This window comes from Lepisosteus oculatus, chromosome 3 (assembly GCF_040954835.1).
Source record: "Lepisosteus oculatus isolate fLepOcu1 chromosome 3, fLepOcu1.hap2, whole genome shotgun sequence".
In the NCBI taxonomy this organism is placed as follows: Eukaryota; Metazoa; Chordata; class Actinopteri; order Semionotiformes; family Lepisosteidae; genus Lepisosteus; species Lepisosteus oculatus.
In genome coordinates this window covers 16,703,070-16,724,612 of record NC_090698.1, presented here as the reverse complement: position 1 = coordinate 16,724,612, position 21,543 = coordinate 16,703,070, and the positions used below count along the sequence as shown (strand labels likewise).

The 21,543-nt window shown below is 37.0% G+C and overlaps 1 protein-coding gene across 1 annotated transcript in view; it reads right to left on the bottom strand.

Moving 5' to 3' along the window:
- Positions 1-19,825, bottom strand: part of slc45a2 (solute carrier family 45 member 2) — a 29,634-nt gene extending 9,809 nt beyond the window's left edge. Inside the window, exons 1-3 of the mRNA XM_006627244.3 lie at positions 19,201-19,825; positions 12,178-12,354; positions 6,566-6,909 (exon numbers count right to left, since the gene is read on the bottom strand). Coding sequence (XP_006627307.2) covers positions 6,566-6,909; positions 12,178-12,354; positions 19,201-19,657 — 978 coding nt within the window. The 5' untranslated portion in view covers positions 19,658-19,825. The remainder of the gene's footprint in view (positions 1-6,565; positions 6,910-12,177; positions 12,355-19,200) is intronic.
- Positions 19,826-21,543: the final 1,718 nt, after the last annotated feature.

Genomic DNA, 21,543 nt, shown 5'->3' with positions numbered 1-21,543 from the left:
CTTGGAATGCAGTCCTCCAGGGAAGTGTATGGAACCAAATTTCCAGGCACAATCTGGACCAGGCCAACAGAGACATCTGCGGAGGCTGGGTCCAAAGCAGAGACCCGTCCTCCGATCCCCTTTCAGCAACCGGAGTCCTCTGGACCTCATATCTGTGGGCAGAGCTCCCAGGCAGAGTCTGAAAGAACTGGATACCAGGAATAGCAAGGGCTGTGCTGTAAGAAGTCTCAGGAGTGCAGTGTTGACAAGTCAATGCCGGAGCACCAAGAATGGATTGAGTTGGGTTTAAATGCCCTCAGAGCACCTGCAGCTGAGAGAATACAGAGAGGTGCTATGCATATCCTCTCTCCTTGGCTATCAGCGCAGAGTCGGGGTGTGGCCTCCAGTCAGATTTCATCATGTGTTTCAAACCAGTTTAAAATCAATCAGTATAGCGGCTCCTAAGACAGTGGTAGTGCAATGTTTGAGAAAAAAGCGGTCATACAATATATTACTTTATTGCAATTGCATTGTCACTTGGGCCATATTTCTCAAGACATTTTCTGGCCTCTTGTGGCATAATGTGAAAAGGTTGTGATTGTTGACATCTGTCTAGTTACGATTCAATTAATGCACAAGAAAAGGATTTTGAAAGGATTTTGACATACAGTACATGGGCCAGACCCCCAAATTGGCTGATGCAGAACCCCAATGTTTGTGACATATTCAATGGCTTATCTTTTCCACTACAGCTGCCTAGTATGAAGTTGTTCAGCTGCCTGGTATTTAAGCATGAGAAGTTTCAAAAGCAGGAAGAAATAAAAATCCTTACAATCCTTGAGGCATCAGCTACTTAGGAGCCTGATACATAAACATTGCAATTCCAAAATATTAATACATTTGAAAACTAATTTAACATGCTTTTTATACATTTCTCTTAGAAGATTTTCACCAGCATGGAAATATGACACATATTTCCCCAATCTTCAGCATGCACATAAGTAACGTGTAAAGGCCAGCCTGAATAAAGAGCTGAGCAATGTCTAAGAACATATATTCAATATACGGTAGCAACATGGACTGAAGTAAATGTAACAGTTATAGCTATTGGGGATTTTTTTAATATTAGGCTTTGAGTGCTTCAAACAACACTCATAAACACTTTGATGCTGTTTATAACTGAGCACTACGGAAAAGCAAAGTAAACATAGGCCCTTAATCCTATAAGGCTAAAAATAAGAGTCAGAAAAATCACCTTAAACATGTCTGTATATTGTAGTGTGAAAGAGCATCTCTCTCTCTTTCTTTAGGGATAAATTAGTGAAAATGATGCCTTGAAGTAAACTGCTTAGTGCCTTTTTTTCTGCTATTATCCCCAGCACTAACCTCTGCATAATTTGGATTTAGACTTCAGAGGTATGCTGCCTGTATGCTGTGCGTCAGCATGAGAGCCTATAATACAGAGTTGACAAACCCTTGGGATGAAAGCAGAGGAGATCCTGTTTAGTGTGGGGGAAGAGCCAAGGGGAAGGTGACCCAGTCCTTTACAATATTTCTGTCCTATTCTTACTGTACTGAGGCAAACCAGGCATTTAGACTATCATTACTTACAGTATTCCCCAAATATCCATAATGTCAATAAACAAGAAGCCTTTAGAATCATTCAGAGGTTGATTATACATCATTATTATTCATTACTATAACACAAAGCAAGATGCTCTCAGTTATCTTCAGAAAGACCACAGTTGTGATCAATCTGTTAACTCAGGATTACATGCTGCTGACCAGTCAATTACAGTGGTTTAACATTTGCACTGATTACCACTGAGAAGGTGAAAACTAAATAAGTTCAAACTTTTTAATTACATAACACTCATAAGAGAACATCTTTGTAAATATAATGCAATGAACAAATGTAGGCATTTTAGTTTACAGTTCGCAGTCTGTAGCCTGTGCAGTTTAATTACAATCACTTACAAAAAGTATTTACAAAAAGGTACAAAAGTACTGTATTTAAGATAAAGAAAAGTACAGTAACTCCACGAAGGTAAAAAAAAACACTTTTTCCTTCAATGTGGGCTTGTTTTGAAAAATCACTTTATTCTAGAACCATATATAACACAGGCAAAATATGAACACTGTTAATGTACTATACCATATACGTAGATACTGTACAGTGTACATGCATGCAGCATAGAAACACACGAATGCAATCAGTAATCCTGAATGGTTTCATTACAACAACAAATCCTGTACAAAGCAGTCCTGGAAAATGATTATATTGTGTGTCTTTTCTATCTTCAGTAGCCCAGTAACATACTATCTTGGCTGCAATTATACAAAAATTATTAGCCTGTCTGCATGGGAGCCAACTGGCATATATGAGTAGAACCTTGGGCAGAAGTAATTGCTCCTTCACATATTAATAGCTATGACTGTCTAGTAGCCCCTATGGATTCCACGCCAAATGCATTAAGGACAGAATCATTCTAAAACAGCCTAGCCTATCTCTAGAGCTGAACCCACTGGAACACATCTCCAACAATAATCGCCACCAATGAATAAAATACCTTTGTAAACTGCTGTCTATGACTGCCTCTTACAGTCTTCGTTAGGAACAGGCAGCATTTCTGAACTGCAGATCTTGACAACAAAATGTGCCAGTAGGCTGCTGCCTTGCACAGGGGAGCAACACATTTCTTGTGCATCCAGCGAAAACCCTTCCTTAATCAGTAATTTAAAGTCAACCTTCCAGTCATTACCAAGCAAGAAGTGTCATTTCACTGATTATTTCCTCAATGTACTATATTGCAGTTCGGAGCTGAACTAATGAGAAAGCACAAGACTAATTGCTTACACAAAAGTGGAAGTACTGTATACACTACCTACTTGTCAATGCTGACGGCAAAAGAATGTGGGAAAATTGTTTAAGTTTGTGGAAATCCCGTCAATACTGCTGGGGTATATTTTTCAAATAAATAAAAAAAAATTGTGAATGCATATTATATATTGGATGCAAAGGAAAGGAAGAAGGAATAGGTTTATTCCATGCTGAAAAAAAGAAGAAAGAGTCAATATATATTGGATACTTGCCAAGCATAGACATTTATTCTGATCCTCTCTAAATGCCTTTAAACCTCTAATTAGTATTATCAAAATTGTTTTAATTAAACCATGGATGATAACAAATGAAGTTCAAATATTTTTCCAGCTACATATTAATTAAAGACGGCTAATTACTTTACCCACACCTTAAAGAGGATAGCGCAACCATAAAATTATCATTTAAAAAATAAAGATATTTATTTGTATAAATATATATAAAGATATTAATTAGTAACAAACAACACAAATTCAGATATAACTAAGGAACAAATGTGAAGATGATTTTAAACAATAAAATGTGCTATTTTAATTGCATTCAGGGGACAAAGACAGAAGATTCTGCTATGTCAGACAGAGTGTCATTTATGTGAGAGAAAAAGGTATAAACAAGAAAGCAGATTTGAAGTCGGTATCTCTTGTTGATTAATATGCCAATACAAGAAGCTTTCAAAAGCAAGTACTGTAGCTTTTGTAGAAACGACCGTTAAAATGCTGGAACCCCTGCATGCCAGTACATCTAAAAAATAATATATCGATTTGTTAAGCTTCTAATTTTTTCATGAATTGATTTTTGTTCATTTGTTCAAAGCTTTCACCATTACATTTACAGTTACAACAGTCTGTTACACCACAATGGAAGTATTAAGCTTTACGATTTCAGATTTTTACAGAACACACTGGAGGAAAATGTTGGCAATCTTGTCCTCAGAAATTAATTATGCTCTGCAGTTTTGGAATGTCGTATTGACTCTGATGTACAATCTACAGAAAATCAGAAAGTACAATCTACAGAAAATGTTGAAGCTCAAATCCATGCAATGAAGACCTCTTACAAGTCATCTTACCAGTAGTCTTCAGACCAACCTTTGGGCATCAATGAGAGTATTGTAGAACTGAACTGTCCTATAATAGCAATGCTCATTAAGCATAATATCTATAATGTACAGTATACTGATGGACAATGAAAACACAGCTGTATACGTTTTACATCAATGGTTCATTTGGCACATACTGTACATAATGTTTAGACTATTCAAATAGTGAACAGACAGGTTTATTGATTCAGTTTTTCGCTAACAAAATGCCTGCCTTCTGTACTCAAAATATTCCTGCGTGTTGCTCAGGGAAGGGGCACACACTTCAGGTCTGTATTCCTTCTTTTTAAATTGGACTGAGGTGTTTAATTTAGGCTCAAGGAAAAACATTTTTGTGCTGAGTTTCTGGAATTGCTTTGGGTTGAATAAAGATATCAGTAGAGCACAGCAGCTTGAGCATAAGTGATGTTTTCACAGCTGCCATAGATGTACCAAGAGAAAATAAATCACTCAAACCTGAAAATATCTGCCTTGGTCATTTTGCAAAGTATTGTAAAGATTTCTGCTTCTACAGATTAAGATGAACCGGGCAATGGATTACTGTAAGATAACAGGCTTTAAAACATTTACAGAAAGTAGAACACTATAATTGCTGCGATTAAAAAAACTATTAATATAATTTACAAAATCCCCAATATATGACATTTTATTCTAATCAGTCAAGAACAAATCCAGGTATTTCAAGCAGCCTCCTGTCTCTATGTGCTATATTTACATGCCTTGATGAATAGGTTAACCAATTCAATTTAAAAACTAAATTAAAAAATGCGCTTTTGAATTTGCGTGAACGGGAAGTTAAGATGCGTCTGAAAAACAAAAAAGGGGTGAAGGCTATGGAGGGATGAAAAGTAGGTGATGTTTAATGTCTAAAAACACTCAGCAAACACTCTATTCCTTCTACAAAGAGGGATACTGTACAAAAACAAAAGAAGTTTCTAGAGGTTTGTTTTTATGTGGAGAGTACAGCTCAGGAGATCCCTGTGAGATCACTCATAGAATAATGAGGCTTTCTGAATCTTTCTCAAAGGACATTGTTCAATAAACACATTGTTATGCTGAAAGCTCCCGGCTTCTCATTATTTTAAGAGGTACCGTACCATGTGTAATTATCATCAAACAATGGGTTAAAAAATATAAAAATTCAAACCTAAATCAAGACTTCTAAGAGTTTTAGCATGATCAATATTGGTATTTAACATGCTGTAAAATGGACCATGTGATTTCTCTAGAAATTAATATTATATTACATTACATTCACATTAGTCATTTTTAAATTCTGATTTTTATTCTGTCAGAAACGAAAAGTACCCACAACCACTGTACTCCTACATCACCACACACACATATAAGCCACAATTGTACTGTCCCCTTGATAGCCCAGTAAAATTGTAACAGGCATAATAATATTTAATATTCATTAATTAACCATACTACTTTTAACCATACTATTTTTTTGCACTGTTCCAAGAATTACCTTGCACTGTTTTTGTCCTGTTACATTTTTTCTGTTTGCGAATTTTGCAGTTTTGATTACTTGATTACATGTTATTTATGTTATGTTATTACATGTTACTGTTATTGCTATTGTGTAACTGTCTATTGTCTTATCTTCTGTCCTATTTATATACTGCACCTGAGTGACTAATGAGAAACACTTTTCATTATACTATGCACCTGTGTAAGTTTAATGACAATAAAGTTGAATTGAATTGAATTGAATACAGTAGGTTACAATGTTAGCACTTTCTCGAAAATAAATCCTGATGCCCTCGCACCACCCTCAAGAGGCAATATCACCAGAGTAATTTAGTAAATTGAGCTTGTTTATTGAAGTTTATCTTACAATAAGATTATAAGAAACTGTTGAATTAATTAAGGTTAAAAGGCTAATAATGAACATTTTTATTTAGCAATAATGAACATTTTTATTTAGCATTGTCAAACTGCTCATTTTGATTTATGAGTTTCAATAAAATCAGCAGTAACAATAATTCAAATCATTGACATGTTTGCACTATTAAAATAACTACAGTATTAAAACACAAAGGTGCAACTAAGGTTTCTGTTTAACAACTTAATTTAGTGAGAATGAATTCAAGACATCAGCAAGTTAATATAAAGAGCCTGAAGGACTTCTAGTGAGGGACTTCAAAACAGAAAAAGGGGTGGCAAAGTGATCAATCAGCATTGCTGCCTCTCAGCGCTGGGGCCCTGGGCATTGATTTAGGACCCAGGGTGCTATCTGCATGGAGTTTGTACATTCTCACCATGTTCATGTGGCTGCCCTCCCTGTGCTCCAGTTTCCTCCCTCAGTCCACAACCATACTGGTAGGTATTAGGCTTCTGGGAAAATTCACCCTGGATCGAGTGTGTGTGTGTGTCTGTCTTTGTGTGCTTGCTATGGACAGGTGTCACATCCATGATGTATCCCACTTTCAGCCTGTTACTTGCTGAAATAGGCTCCGGCTTCCCCACGACCTGGATGAAGCAGTTCGAAAATGGATGGATTTTCGAAAATGGATGTGGTCAATTTATTGACCACAAAGCCATAAATTTGAAGCTGGGAAGTGGGTAAGAGAGTGTGAGAAAAAAGAACAACACGTTACCTCTTTGTTTGGCTGTTTCGCACTTGGCGTGACTGCATTAGCCTCTCCAAGGGCCGCGAAAGACGGGGCTCGGAGGCCGGGCTCGTGGTTGGCCTCTCTGACCACTGCCCCATAGCCGTTGCTGTGGTTGCTCAGAAGCCCCGTGGTGTCAGAGTCTGGGTTCAGGGGGCTGTCTTTCCCCAGAGGGATTTCAGGGATGCTGAAGAGGTGGATGGTGAGGAATACCCACAGGATGATTGCAGAGAAAAAGTAGATGACCTGGTATTCGGATCCCAGGAGGACTCCAAGAGCAGAGTGTCTCCAGTCTATGGCACCAACAAAGTAGCCACAGGCACCACCTAAACCTGCATAAACATGCAGCCAAAAAGAGAACATATGAAAGATTACACATAAGCGGCCATTGGTCCAGCAACTTGTAAGTAGCTATTTTATCTGAGGATCTCATTGAGACATAGGATAGCTAGAAAGAAGCCTGGGTATTGGAATCAGCAACACATCTTTCTCCTGACTTTTAGATATTAATTAGGGAGAATACAGAACACTGAGGTACTCCATTAATAACACTTCAGTTTGAGGAAGAGGAGAAAGATTTATAAAATCTTTTTAAAAAAGGTTTTATAAATGTCAATATGTATACTTTGATTCCTTATTAGCTTGCATAACCTGTTGCATAACATGTTTTTTTACTATTTTTTCCCATTGATCTTGAAATCTGAATTTAATACTGAACATGAACTTATCTGCCTGTATAACTATACGCTGAGGAGGGTTAATTCTGGCATCAATGCAATGGAGCAAGAGATATCAGAACAAGAGCAGATCTTACAGTTTCAAAAACAGTACATGACTATATACTGAGTACAGAATCCCAGGCCTCCTGTGTGTCTCGACCAGTAAAGACACTTGTGCAGATTAAAACATTACTGTCAATTTTCAAATAAAAAGAAAGAAAAAAATGGACCGTCACACCCAGAGTACATACAGTAATATTGTACTTGGCTGCTAGACTTGGAGTTGTAACAATGTTCAAAAACTCTTTCTTCAACATTGTACCTTGGATTGTTCTGTTTTTTGCTTAGGTGCCATAATGTACCAAATATGTAGGCTATAATTTAGAGGTATTTTACTTTTGTGGATTTCTTTGGTTAGTGTCTTATGGCATACTATTTTGGCTGAATAACTTTTCCTTATACCACTCTATATTACATGCTTTGAACAATTAATATTGTAACGCTTATGGCCTCCATTGCTTGCGAGAGCTGGCTTACCAGAGCGGTAATGTCACCGCCCTTCCCTGTGGATAGCAGGGACCGCAGCCGCCGGGCTGAAGGGAGATTTCCCTTTGGCTCAAGAGGCTGGGTCCCTGTTGAGTGACGCCGGAGACCTGGGTTTGAGTCCCCGACCGTGGGGGCCGACCTGATGTGGCAGCAGCGAAGGCATAATTATAGTCAGCTGAGAACACTACACTCTATCCTTGTTCATTTCGTGTCTTTACTGGTCTGTTTTTAGCTGTGTTCTTTCTTTGGCTCACCAAGAAAGACAATTTCCTTGTGGTCATGCACAAGCTGAGCTGTAAGCCAGGACATCCACAGTCAAAACTGCAACCTTCCCTTAGATTCCACCCCAGGTTTATTTTTCCATGTTTGTTTTCCTGGCTTCATTTTACTGAACAAGTCTAAAATAGTTTCCCATTATTTACTCTTTGACAAGTTTCCTAGCTAATCAAATTGGCTGTGGGCCTTGTTGTGTAAATAACTGCCTTCTAACAATACAAGTGCAGAGCATCAGTTAATTAGAAAAGCATGGCATTGGAAATTCAAAATGTTTTGCCGGATGTAATGGACAAGTTAATTAAATTTCACAGTCCCAGTGTCAGTTAGGGAACACTATGCAACAACTCTTTGGATCTACATCTTACATTCTTCAATTGCACTCACTCCACTCAACTGGAAGTCAGATACATTCTCTATACAGTATAGCAGTAAGTCTATTAAGTCAATTGTACATAACACGTGAGTGCATGACCCCTCTTCACAGTGTTGCAACGGTAGGTTTTTGTATTTCACGTGAAATCCAAGTACAGCAATTGCTTACTGTAGTTCTAGTTGCATTCTCAAGAAGGCAGAAAAAGGAAGAAATTGTGGCACTAAGCCTTTCTGCTCATATTCTGTTAAGGTTTAGTGCAGCTATACTAAATGTTTAAACTGCCAATAATGCAAGGGGGGACAGTGACAGTGTAGCATAGTGGGTAACTGTTGCATCTCAAATGTCCCCTATGTGTGTTCTCTGCAACAGACTTGCTTTCCATCCACGATGCATATTTTGCGCCCATTATTTGCTGAGTTAGGCTCTGGGTGACCGGTACTGTGTAAGTTCTGTAATTTTGTAAGTTTCATTTATAATATAATTAAACGTGATTGACACATTTGTTCTTTTTTTTTTCTTTGGATAGGAAACGTTTTCGTGGCTGTTAGTATACTTTAATAAAAGGTCATCCTTGCACTTCCATACAGTATGCAACACTTAAAAAATTATAGTTTACATAGCATGTAAATTGAAATAGTTTAGGTGGGTAGCTGCGTTTTGGCCATGGAGCCTTCTTCAGGTGTGATCAAGGTTTTTTTTTTGATCAGGTGTTTTTTTCTTCTCTTTTCAGCATGTATATTGAAATGTTTGGCATCTTACTTCTGATGATCTCTATCTCTAACTCTTCACCTATTCTAGCCCACTTCCAAACTAAAAACACCTTCATAATTATTACATATATTGTTATAATCATCCACACTAAACATGGATAGAGGGCTTAACGTGGTTGCTGCCTCACAGCACGGGGGACCTAGGTTCAATTCCTGGGATCCCTTCTGCTTGGAGTTTGTAAGTTCTCCTCATGTTCACATGGATTTATTCCAGGTGCTTCAGTTTCCTCCCACGTGTCCAAAGTATGGTATTGTATTGTAGGAGGTGCTGTCCTCTTGGTGAGACGTTACAATGATGGTCATTAAAGATCATATGACACTATCTGAAACAGCAGAGTTGTTAACCCCTGTAACCGCAGTGTGTTCTGGGTACATTCCACTATGAGTTTGCACAACTTGGCTACAGCAAAGATCTGCCTTCATTCAATTAAGCCTCATGAATGTAAAGCTCTCTGAGGTTCTTTGGCATGAAAAGTGCTAATATAAATGCAAGGAATTATAATGAGAATTTTTGTTTCACAATTGACATCTCTGGTCATTGCCAAGTGAAACCTTCTTCAGAAAAATAATATAACTGCTGTTATGGTTGGCAGAAAGAGTGGTTGTTGGTAGTTTAAAGAATGTTACAAGGGGCCAAGGTAATTTCAAACCATGACATATACAGTAGCTCTGATGTAGCCAATGCAAACCATCACTCACTTCATATTGTGGTAAGCAAATTAAGTGGGAAAAGAGAAGAGAGTATTTGTAAGAGATTGAATACATACTGTATGTACAATACCCAGAGGGTCTAGGTTAGAATTGAGAATAAACAGTATTTGGCATTCTGGTTCACATCACCTCCTCAAACTACTATTCACTGCATTTATCCTAAGAAGCAAATCTGAATCTTCTTTACTGCTTATAAAAGAACATAGTAAACATGATTTTGACAGGATGCCTCACAATGTATTATATATTGTGTTTTATGAAGAGCATACAGAAAAATACTTTAACAAGTTAAATGGCAGGATGGCCTTAATTTAAAAGGTATGTGATGAATGTGAAAAAAGAAAATGTTAATTTTTAATGTTTACTTCGGAATTTGAATCAACAGTCCCAAAGGTTATTGGCATTTAATGTTCAGTGAAGTTTCCTTCACAAAAATGTATTAAAGCAAAGTAAAAAAGCTCCATTGTTCATGACTGTCTCCTGCCCTATACCAAGTAGCTAATCATGAGTTAAATCTCTTGCAAAGCAAATAACTCCTGACTTCAGCACATGACCAAATATCTGAAGTGGATTATCAGGCTCTTTGTATGTGCCTCCCCTCACACTTTAAACTTACATTTTCTGGAGTATGGGAAATCTCCAGCCCTCGGGTAGAGTAAGAGTTCAGTTAAGTAACAGAGCACAGCTGGAATGACAACTAGCATGTGGGAGGATCCTCAGTCAAGTACAGTAGCAAAACTGGGAATCCCCATTCTAATGAATTAAACTATTAATTTAACTAAGGACCAAAATAAGCAATTAAGAGCCCACCTTAAATGAAAACTGATTAGAAGCTGTGCATTAAACATTCTGACTACTGTACAACTTAAAGTCAAATGTAAAGCTATGAAAATGTCAGTGTGGTTTAATCTGCTTTATTATACTGCTTATTAATGATTTATTAAAATGATCTCTAGAAATGTGTAGCCTTCCACTAATCAAAGCAACAGTGATGTAAGACCGTTGGCCAGATAGCCATTGTAAATGAGAATTTGATCTCATCTAACATATCTGGTTGAATAAATCATTAACATGATAAAAAATAGCCTATCCTGATCTACTAGAAAATGTAAAGAATGTACATCTTTTATTTGCTCATCAAAAATCAGTATTATAGCACTCCTTCAGGTTAGAAGCACTATGTTTTCAACTCTTGGCAAAATATGAGACTTCACAATGTATTTCAAGATCATACATGTAAAATTTTAAGGATACAATATAAACAAAGTTTAAAGCATGAACTATAATACAGTTATACTGTATAACTTAAGCAATACTTATGGCCTGTGTGTTGCTGTAATGCAGTTTATTTTTAAACAACATGTTAAGTGGATAAAAAATCATGAATCTTATCATCATTAGAGCTATTACAGTCTTTGTATGAAGAAAATGTTTCTGAAACAATCCAGAAAATTATCTACTGTCTTTATCGCTGATGCAGATGAGATTACAGGAAATTAGAGTTTTCAAAACTATTTCCAGTGCTGTGCAAAATCCAAAGATAGCAGTTGCTGATACATTATACACAGATGCATTAAGAAAGGCACAAAATTAAAATGCATTATGTCTTCCTAGCATTATTTTCCAAACAAATACATTATAATTATATTGTAGAGATCCTGTTATTTGATATTGTGCTTCTTTATTTTGGGGCTGTGAATTAAACTGTGGTTACGTAATAAAATTTCCAAGGTTACAAAACCTTCTGTTAACAATGACATTCACCATTATTGAATATTTGTGGCACTCCAGGAAACAAGAGCACACTACTTAAAAAGTTAATAACTCACTTGCTGCTTTATCAAATCTTGGTACCATAATAATATTTAAAAGGAGAATAGGCATTTGTCTACTCTCTTTTAAGCAAAATGTGGACCTGCAAGTACGATTATTCAACTTTTCTGAACCTCTCAGTTAGCATTTCAGAAAGGACACTGGTGTAGACCAAATGTAAACATTGATCCCCCTACCAAAGGCAAATTTCAGTCTCACTGCTTGATCATCAATTTCTTTTGAGTACAGGGAAAATGCCTCTTGCAGACAAAAAGCTGCAATCAGCAACTGGATATACAATTTTTAATAGCAGGGGGATCAAAGGTGTGGTTTGGATCAGGCATTCATTTACAGGCAGATACACAATGAAGAGATACAAAGTCTGGTACCTACCTGTCAGAAGGGCGTGATAATGGAGCCCTCTCTCTTTTTCCTGATGAGAGCAAACATCAAAGAGATATGCCTTGATGGGACCATCAATGAAATCTGCAGCAAAGTCGAACAGAACCACTCCAAACATCACCACCACTATGGCCCAGGTCTGTTTCAAACCATGATCTGTCACAATAGCTGGAACAAAACACCAAAGCATGAATGACAGATACTGCAACAGAAGAATGGTGCCAAGTGCAAAGATCCTAAAACAGGCTCTTTATACTGTAAAGGAACAAGTAATAGGTTTATTCCATGATGAAAAAAAGAAGAGAGAAAAAACACAACGTTTCGGCCGTGGAGTCTTCTTCAGGTGTATACTCATAAAATTTAGTGTTAGTTTAAATCACTGTGATAGTCTGGGAATTCTGCACATACAGTATGTTCTTATCTGTATAGGAGTTGCACTTAAATCTATAATAGTACTTCTGACAGCAGTATTAGTGCTACTGTACCTCTCCTCATGCTGTGGTTTCTGCACTTTACATGTGTCCACTTGATAATAACATTTGAATAGAAATGTATTTTCTTGAAAGAGAAGTTTGCTCATTGGCACCAAATATCTGCTTTGCAAGAGATCCTGCTGGTGCTCAGATCAGTCCCTTGACAGCAGTTATAAACCTTGGCATCATCATTCCATTTGATCCAGTGAAGCTACAGTTGGGAATCTCACAAGAATTTCTTTTGCCTCCTACACAGCAATGCGAAGTTAAAGCTCTTGCTTTATCTGATGCTGAAATATTGACATATCAATTTATATAATCAAAATTGGATCACTGTAATACCTGACCTACTGTTGTGTCTTCTAAGGATCCAAACATGCTTCTGTATGCTGAAAAGGGAAGAAAAGAAACAACATTTCGGCTGAAGAAGGCTCCACAGATGAAACATTGTCTTTCTTTTGCTCTCTTTTCAGCATGGAATAAACCTTTACTGGTTCCTCTGCAGCCTACGCATGCTGACACAGCTACCTAATGTACTTGAACTGCTTCTGTATGTTAGGGATTCTGTGCCATCCCATGTGCTGGATATAACTATTCCATATCAGTATACACAGTAAATTCTCTCCTATACAAACTGTTCTGGCTCTGTGAAATTTTGAGTGGACTGTAAGGTCATCATAAGGTTTTATGGCATGAGTATAATTCATCTCTTAACCTGATTCAGGCCTTCTTGCACAACTGAAGTCCAGGATCCACACAATGGGTTTCAACGACTCCCTTTGTACAGCACCACATATGTGGTATTCATTGCTGGGATCCATTAGATACTGTACGGCTGCAGAATGTTTAAAGAAGTATGATTTAATGTATACAGTTTTTATAATTGTATAATACAACTTTTAATGAACAATTTATTTTTCCCTTGTTGTTTTGGGTATGATTGATGTACTGTATTCTTTTTTTCTTTTTGCTGCTGTTATGTGCATTATGTATTCTCTATTGTAGATAGTGCTTTCAAAACCAATTCTAAAGAAATTCTATTGTTATAATGTTGATTGTAATAGCATGCTTTGCTGCTATGTCTTTCATGCCTTCTGAATGTCATTCAATTTGAGCTTTTAGACATGTAAACTAATCATTTCCTTAACTGAATTAATTTATCTTTTGCTAAATCAAAATTAATGATTTACCAACAGTGGGGGATAGTAGCACAGAGACTTAGGTATAGTACTTACCAACATTATAAGCTTGATAACCCAGGTGTAAAGGATAACAGCCTCTTACTAGGAGGTACTTGATTCAAGCCCTAGTTCTGCCACTCACTTAATGCCATCTTGAGCAAATTAGGCTTAACCTCCTTGTGTCCTGGATGAGACCATGTGGATTAGACTTAATAGCAAAGTCTTGTTTTAAGGAGGGTTTTCAAATGTAGCATGATGAGGCTTTAATAAATATGTCAATTAAATGGCTCATTTATACCAATTTGTTTGTTTGCTTTTTTGTTTGTTTCCTTCACACAAAATTATTCTCTATACATGGAAATAGGGTGCATTTGAGATTGTTTAACCATAATATGTCTTAAAACATAGGCACAATGCACACAGAAGAGGACACAGAAAACCTACTAATGGGAAAAACAGTGGATGGGTGACTCATTTTTTGTTTTTCGTGGAAATGTTGTACACCTTTTGAAATGCCAATTTTTAGGTAGCAAAGATGAATGAACATCCCTTTATATTGCTTAGTGGTCTTATAGGTACTGTACCGTATATGGTCCTGGCTCCTTTAAAATCCCAGTCTCAGATCCATTGGGAACATTTTATTCTGGAACCTAGGCAAGGTTGTGAAAGCTGTAGGAATCGTATGCAAATTTGGATGTAATCAACCCAATGAAATGCAATCCGATTAAGTTTACTAGCATCTATAAGGAGTACGGAAGAGGGATTTATTTCAACAATATGTCTTAAAAGGGCTGCCGCACTCAGGAGACAATAAGGGACAAAACTAAAAAACATCAGATAATAACAGAAATGTGAAGAGCCTCAACAAATTGGTCAGTTCAGCCTCTTGTACATTAACATGTTAGAAACACAATAAAAAAGATAATTATTTCTTTTAAAAGATTTCTTAATTTATCAGTCACAATGTTGCAGTTCTAAGAGCCCTTGAAATCACTCAAACAACCAGTTCCTCATCCAGCATTGTTTGTTTGATGTTCTTGAGTGGAGAAGAGCTGCATTGTGGGTAGCCTTTGTACTACAGTGTAGTGCCTATACAGTATATATAGGCTTCACTGTCACGAAAGCACAAGAAGAGCTCATCCGAAGCCCCAAAACACCAAGAATCTAATTTTTATCTGAAAAGGATGAATGTATGTAATGTAAGGCAGTAAAGTTTTAAATGAAACTTTCAGTGATATGAATATGAATATAATTTGATTCCCATTTTCCACCTTTTTATGCAATATTTATGTTACTGTATATCTGTAGGGTGAAGCTAAAATGAGGCAAAAGATGATTAGAAATATACAAAAAAAATATATATTTTAAAAAGCATGTGCAAAAGGTTGTCCCATTGTCTCATGTAGAGAAACACTTGTGAATTTCAGATTCAATTCGTCTGTATGAAGAAGAAAGCGGTCTTAGACACCTACGAATACCTTACTGGGATCATAAAATTCATCACAGTATCAATTAAACTATACCATACTCCAACCTGAGACAACTGTTGCACTCTGCAGTCACAGTAACAACGATTTTCTTTGTGCCTCAAAGTCCAATAGCAGAGCTAAAAGCAGTAGAGCTCCACAGTGCTCAGCAGTCATTTCCTAAAATCAAGTGAGTGGTGATCATGTGTTTGTCATTCACTTTTGAAGAAGTGTAATCACCACATCAAAGTGACCGTTCTGATATAACACAATGGTCAGAACAGATGAAATGGCAACAGCTTCAGGCAAAACTCGGCACCCTGACCACGCAGCCATTGAACAGCATTCATAAACACACTGGAATGCTAAGCGAACAACGTCAATGCATGGGTTTTATTACATGGAAAAGAGAAAACAATTACAACCTTTCTACCTTGTGATCAATGTAGATCCTGTAGACAATAAATCTTTTTGACTCTCTGGAACCTATCAGTGCAAAGGTAATGTATGTTTAAATATACGTGGATCATTACTGAATTCATAATTCAAAAAGGGCCACATGCCAGTGTTTGTGCATTACAGTGAGCCTTCAACAGAACCCTGATAACAGTTTAGAAATGATGATACTTGAAGTGATTAAACACCTTGCCAGTCTATCTATTTGTATTTTGTAATATGTGCTCTGTGGATCAATGAAACTTGGTATACATACAAATGAGACCATGTGGAACCTTTCTCCATGAACAATGACAATACACATCGATTCATTTTCAATAGATCAGCGTCAGCCCCTTTTAAATGCTACGCATGTAAATAAAGCTTTGATTAATCTTACAACGCAATCGCAGTGACATCTCTTAAAACTTGACTACTGTTGATGTTCCCTGGAGGGGCTTTAAAGCACCATGTGTGAAAATTATAATCAGCACTTTAAATACAATAATTAAGGTAACAAATGGACACTTTCAACTGAATATATGAAAATTAGAATGGTGCTTATGAACAACTGCATGAAACCTGATAAACACAGCTGGGATTATTTATTAATTTTGTCAACCTTTCTGATAGAAATGTTTTTAGTGGAGAGGCTTGCTTTCATGAATAACCAGAGGGATGTTTATAATGATGAAATGGTAATAAAAAAAAATAATTGCATCTTCTAACTGCTTCATCCATGACAAATAAATATTGGGGGAGTCAGAGCCTATGATGACAAGCAATGGATGCAAGGCAGGATACACCCTGGACGGGATGCCAATCCACCACAGAGTAAACAAATGCACTCAGTCAAAGCAGGGCCAATTTTCCCAGAAGCCACTTAACCTACCAGTATATCTTTGGACGGTGGGAAGAAACAGGAACACCTAGAGCAAACTCACACAAACATGGGGAGAACATACAAACTCTAAGCATACAGTAATGCATCCTGGGAATTGAACCCAGAGCACCATAGCCCCAGTGTTGTAACAACAATGTTAACCTCTTCAACACTATGCCACCCCCCAAAAAATTTCAAACAGAATTATTATAATATCCCATAAGGGAGTTCTTTGGGGCAGTTGGTATAGTTCTAAAACAAACCTGAGCCTAACAGAATCAGACACAACATACTGCATCAGCTCTAGATACTTAATCCTAATGCTTATAGATCAAATTTATGAAACCTCTCAAGTACTCTAAAGCAATTTTGTACCGTACAATAAGTCAGGACAGGCATTATCATCAAACTGATTTTTTTTCAGACACCACTACAATACCTTGTAATTGTTAATATTCCGGTTTCAGGAAAAATGTACTATACTTATATTCATTATACATTCACTGAACATGTGAAACATTGCGTAAATAGTTTTAATGTAAGTATTCTCTCTTCTTTTGAAGGTTTTGCAGTAATTTATGCTCATTTGTAATACATTATTGCTGAATATTACAATCCATAAGCCTAACTGCCCATAATGTAATCAAATTTAAGAGTGATAATGAAGTTCAATGAACCAGGTAAAATCATATAAAAGACTTCTTTCTAAGAAAACTGCTACGGAAAAATGTCTTTATGAATGAGACAAGTATTACCCGCAAAGCTTGTCTAAAAGCAACCCTCTATATCAGAGCGAGACATTCATCTAGGATAGAAGTGAGCAGTTGATATTCCTAAGATGTTGCTTTCATGGTCAAGCACTGATAAAGCTAAAGAAAACACAGGCTTTCAAATGTTTCTAAATATGGCTGTATTCCCACAGCATGAGCGCTTGTGGATACACAGTTGAACAATTTAACTTAATAAATCATAGAAAATGTCCTTTTCACTGTAAGTAGGCATTGCAATGACTCACTGGAAAGTATTTTAATTCTTTATATACCATACAGTATGTGGCATTTATTCCTGCTCAACAGCATCTCCAGTCATCATTGAAAAACTCATACTTTTCAAATCAAAAGACCAAACTTTATGAAGCCAGCGAACATGTATTTAATCATGTTGATAACATTAAGCTGTTATTATTATCATTTATTTCCCCTCAGATTTAAAATCTACCCCAAGGTTTGCACCATTTTTCCCCTCAAACCCGACTAAGCTTGCCATTCAGGTCTGAGAAGTAGACCTGTAACATGATGCTGCTACAGTACCACCATGCTTGACAGTTGTGAAGGCACCTGTACTTACTGGATGATGTGTGTTGGGAGGAAGAAAAGTGTATTAATATTACTAGGCTATGTGGCTGACACTAAACATGAACTGGTATCCTGCCACTTATCTTGTTTTGGTATTGTTCTGATCTAGACAATGTGAGTAAACCAATAAAAAAGGCTTTTTATAATGAAACAGGAAAATCTTGTTAAGAACACTACTCAGTTTTGTCAGTCACAAAACAAAAAAGCATGTTGCTGCCTTGGAAAGAGTTCGAAACGAGGACCCAGAATAATATTATTTCTCTAAATTAATGTCCTACTTTAATAACCAGTTTAATAATGATAATACATTGCATTGATATGATGCATATCAGGAATCCAGACTATTTTACTTATAAAGGAGGACACACAGCAACTATTATGCCTCAGCAGCCCCCAAACCACATTAATTGGATAGGAGAAGAACTGCTTCACTAGTGGAATTACTGTACAGGGTCATTTTAGGAAGGCCAGATACAGCAGTCCCCGAGTTGTGATTTATCTAGTGGACTGGGTTACAATCTTTATTCCTTTTCTAACATATTACAAAATCCGAACTAATACAGTACTCTGCTCCAACACGGGCAAAGTTTATTAACTAGGACATAACAGTTGTTAGACTATGTTTCAGACGTAGTACCCTGTCCCATATCTGACACACAATTGCGCTTTTGTATGAATTCCGTTAGAGGTAGACCCGTGTAGTGAGAAGCTGTCATTTGACGTACTGTAAATTCATAGACGGATTTATTCCTTTCGGGAAAGTTCAGCACTGCGTTTCACACGTCACAGCAAAATTTATTTTTTTATCACCCTATAGACTTTATACGAAATAAAATATCAAATACCTATTAAAAAGAAGCACAACTTTATGTACGTTTTACCAAATCTGCATATAACAACTCTTAACCACTTCGTGAGCACAACACTCTTATGATTCACATATCTAGAACCAACTTGTTTATTCACGGTTACCGCAATGTTTTGTTAGCCTGCTAAAAAAAAACACATTGGGTCTTTTATTTTTTTCCCAAATTTGCTGGATGTCTTATTGAGGACATCCAATTAGCAAATTAGTCCTTAACTCCACAGAGAAGCAGCTAAATTGGCTAATAAAAAGGGGGGGAACATGTAGCTAAGTAATTCTCCAAGTAAACCAACGCACAATAAATGAAGTACGGAGCTTTGTTATAAAAAAACAAGAACTGTGCAAAGGAAACCCACCTGAAATCACCGCGTCTCCATTGAGAAACATTGTGAGCCCAACCAGCATCATGATCCCAAGGATCAGAATATAGGGTCTTCTCCTGCCCCATCTCGACCTGCAGTGATCACTTGCGGATCCGATCACAGGCTGCAGGATAAACCCCAAAATTGGGCTGATGAGCCATACCATACTGTACAGACTTCTTGGGAGTCCTACGCTGAGCAACACCGGCGTCACGAACGCAGCTTCCACCGCATAAGAAAATTCCCTTCCAAACATTACCGTGCCATGCATCAGCAGTCTACCTTTAGATCTTTTGGGGTGCTGCACAACCCCTAAAACGTCCGTGGGAGCTTCGATTAAGTTCGGGTCGTCTTTATTTCGGCTCTCCAGCTTTTGGTGCTCCATTGTCGTGATAGGAACGCTGGTTTGGGGTAGTTTTGCCAGTTGTTCTTCTGTTAATAGAGTCATCATGGACGGGATTGCTTTTGCAGACAGGCCTGTTGTTAATAGCCAATGTTGCCAATGTTGTCACAGCCACATCACCCTTGGAACTACTGTGCTCTGTTAGAAAGGGGGGTTGTTAACTTCCATCCGAGCGCATAAACTTTTTTTCCCCCTCTCTCCTTACACCCTCCTGGAGCACCGGAATGTCACGAGTTATTTGAAGACTGAAAACACGTGATAGAGATTATCAAGCTTTTTTACGATGCCTGGACATAATGTAATGATGTTTTTTTTTTTTTTAAATCTTGTTTCCTACCTTTTTTGTTGTTTTGGTTGGGTGAATCACAAAAGTGATGAGTGAAATCTCAATGCATTGCTGAACGAATCCAGCATATACAGTAATTGATAAAACATAACAACAAATGTATATAAAATAAATTCATATATTGATTTGTTACGTACAGTATAACCGATCAATATCTTACATTAATGTACAATTAAAGAGCGACCTTGTTGCATAAGACTTTACTGTGAACTTATTCACTGATACTCATTATGTAGATCAAGTGATGTGACATGTGATGCCTCCAGCATCACTTTTAACACCAGGGTGCTGCGCCACTGTGAATGCAAGAAATGGACCCCTGTAAGGCCAGTTTCTTGGTAAAGTTACGAGCGGCTCCGTTTGGGTCTCGGCTCTTTTCAGTAATAATTATATACCGACGATACTGGTATCATAAGGGACCACCACTATAGTTTTCCATGAAATTAATATATATAATTTACGACTTCGTTTTATGGGTATTTTTACAGTTATCCATATTATTCCCTCGCTGTTTATCTTATATTTAATAATTTATTGATTCTCGTTTATCTACGGACCAGGTGTGAAACACTGGTCAACTGTTCACTATTCTATCACCAATTAAAGAGAGTTGACCGATATTATCACCAGTCTTATATAACTGGTCATACCAATATAATTTCTTTTTACGTGTTTATCGTTTCGTGTAACGCTGAATTTACACATTTCTCTTTGTTGTCAGATGCGGCCCGGATATTTTAGGATTAGGGATATCACGTTAGGAAGGATGCATGGTAAGGATTGTGGTTTAATATGCTTTGTTTGCTTTTGTAACAGTTATCTCTGATGCCACTAATGTAGCTGATCCCGTACTGTATCTGGATTTGAATCCACATAGATTGATAAAAATATCTATTTGTACTGCTTGCAAAATGGGCTTTTCAAACTAGGATGTCTTACTTTTCCTTCGAAACAATGTTTTGAGGTTCTTTATAAGGACAGTGAGTTGTCACAGGAAAATCGCACGATGCAACAGGTTTTACACAAAACTAGTGTTTCTCAACGGGCCCTGTAGTCCGTTTAAAGGACACATTTGAAACACTACAGTTTTTTTTTCTCCAAAAAATTGAAACACATTCATGTGTCCATGAATCACATTGTCGCTGGGTACAGTATGTATTCGATTTCGCAGTTTATTGGTTGGATTCAAAACATAATTGGCGCTGAATACATTTTGTGATTATTTCTGCTGCCCGTGTTTTTAATTGATGCATTCGTCTGTAAATTAGAAGTATGGTAACTTAATTTGAACAGATTAAAGTCAAATGACAATTCTCATTCTCCTACCGATCAGAAAAAGTAAACAGTTGGGGTAATTGAGGATTTCAGGTTGAGAGCGATTAAAAGGGAGGAATTACAAATGTAAACGTATGTAAAGGGAATAAAAACTTCAATTGTTGAGTGCCATTAAAAGTAGAATATGTTGCGAGAATATCGTCACTACATGACTACTAGTCTGAATACTGGTTTTCAATTTTGTTCGTAATTTATTGTATTTAATTTGTTTTATTGTAATATGAATGTTGCTTATACATTCATTGTATTGACT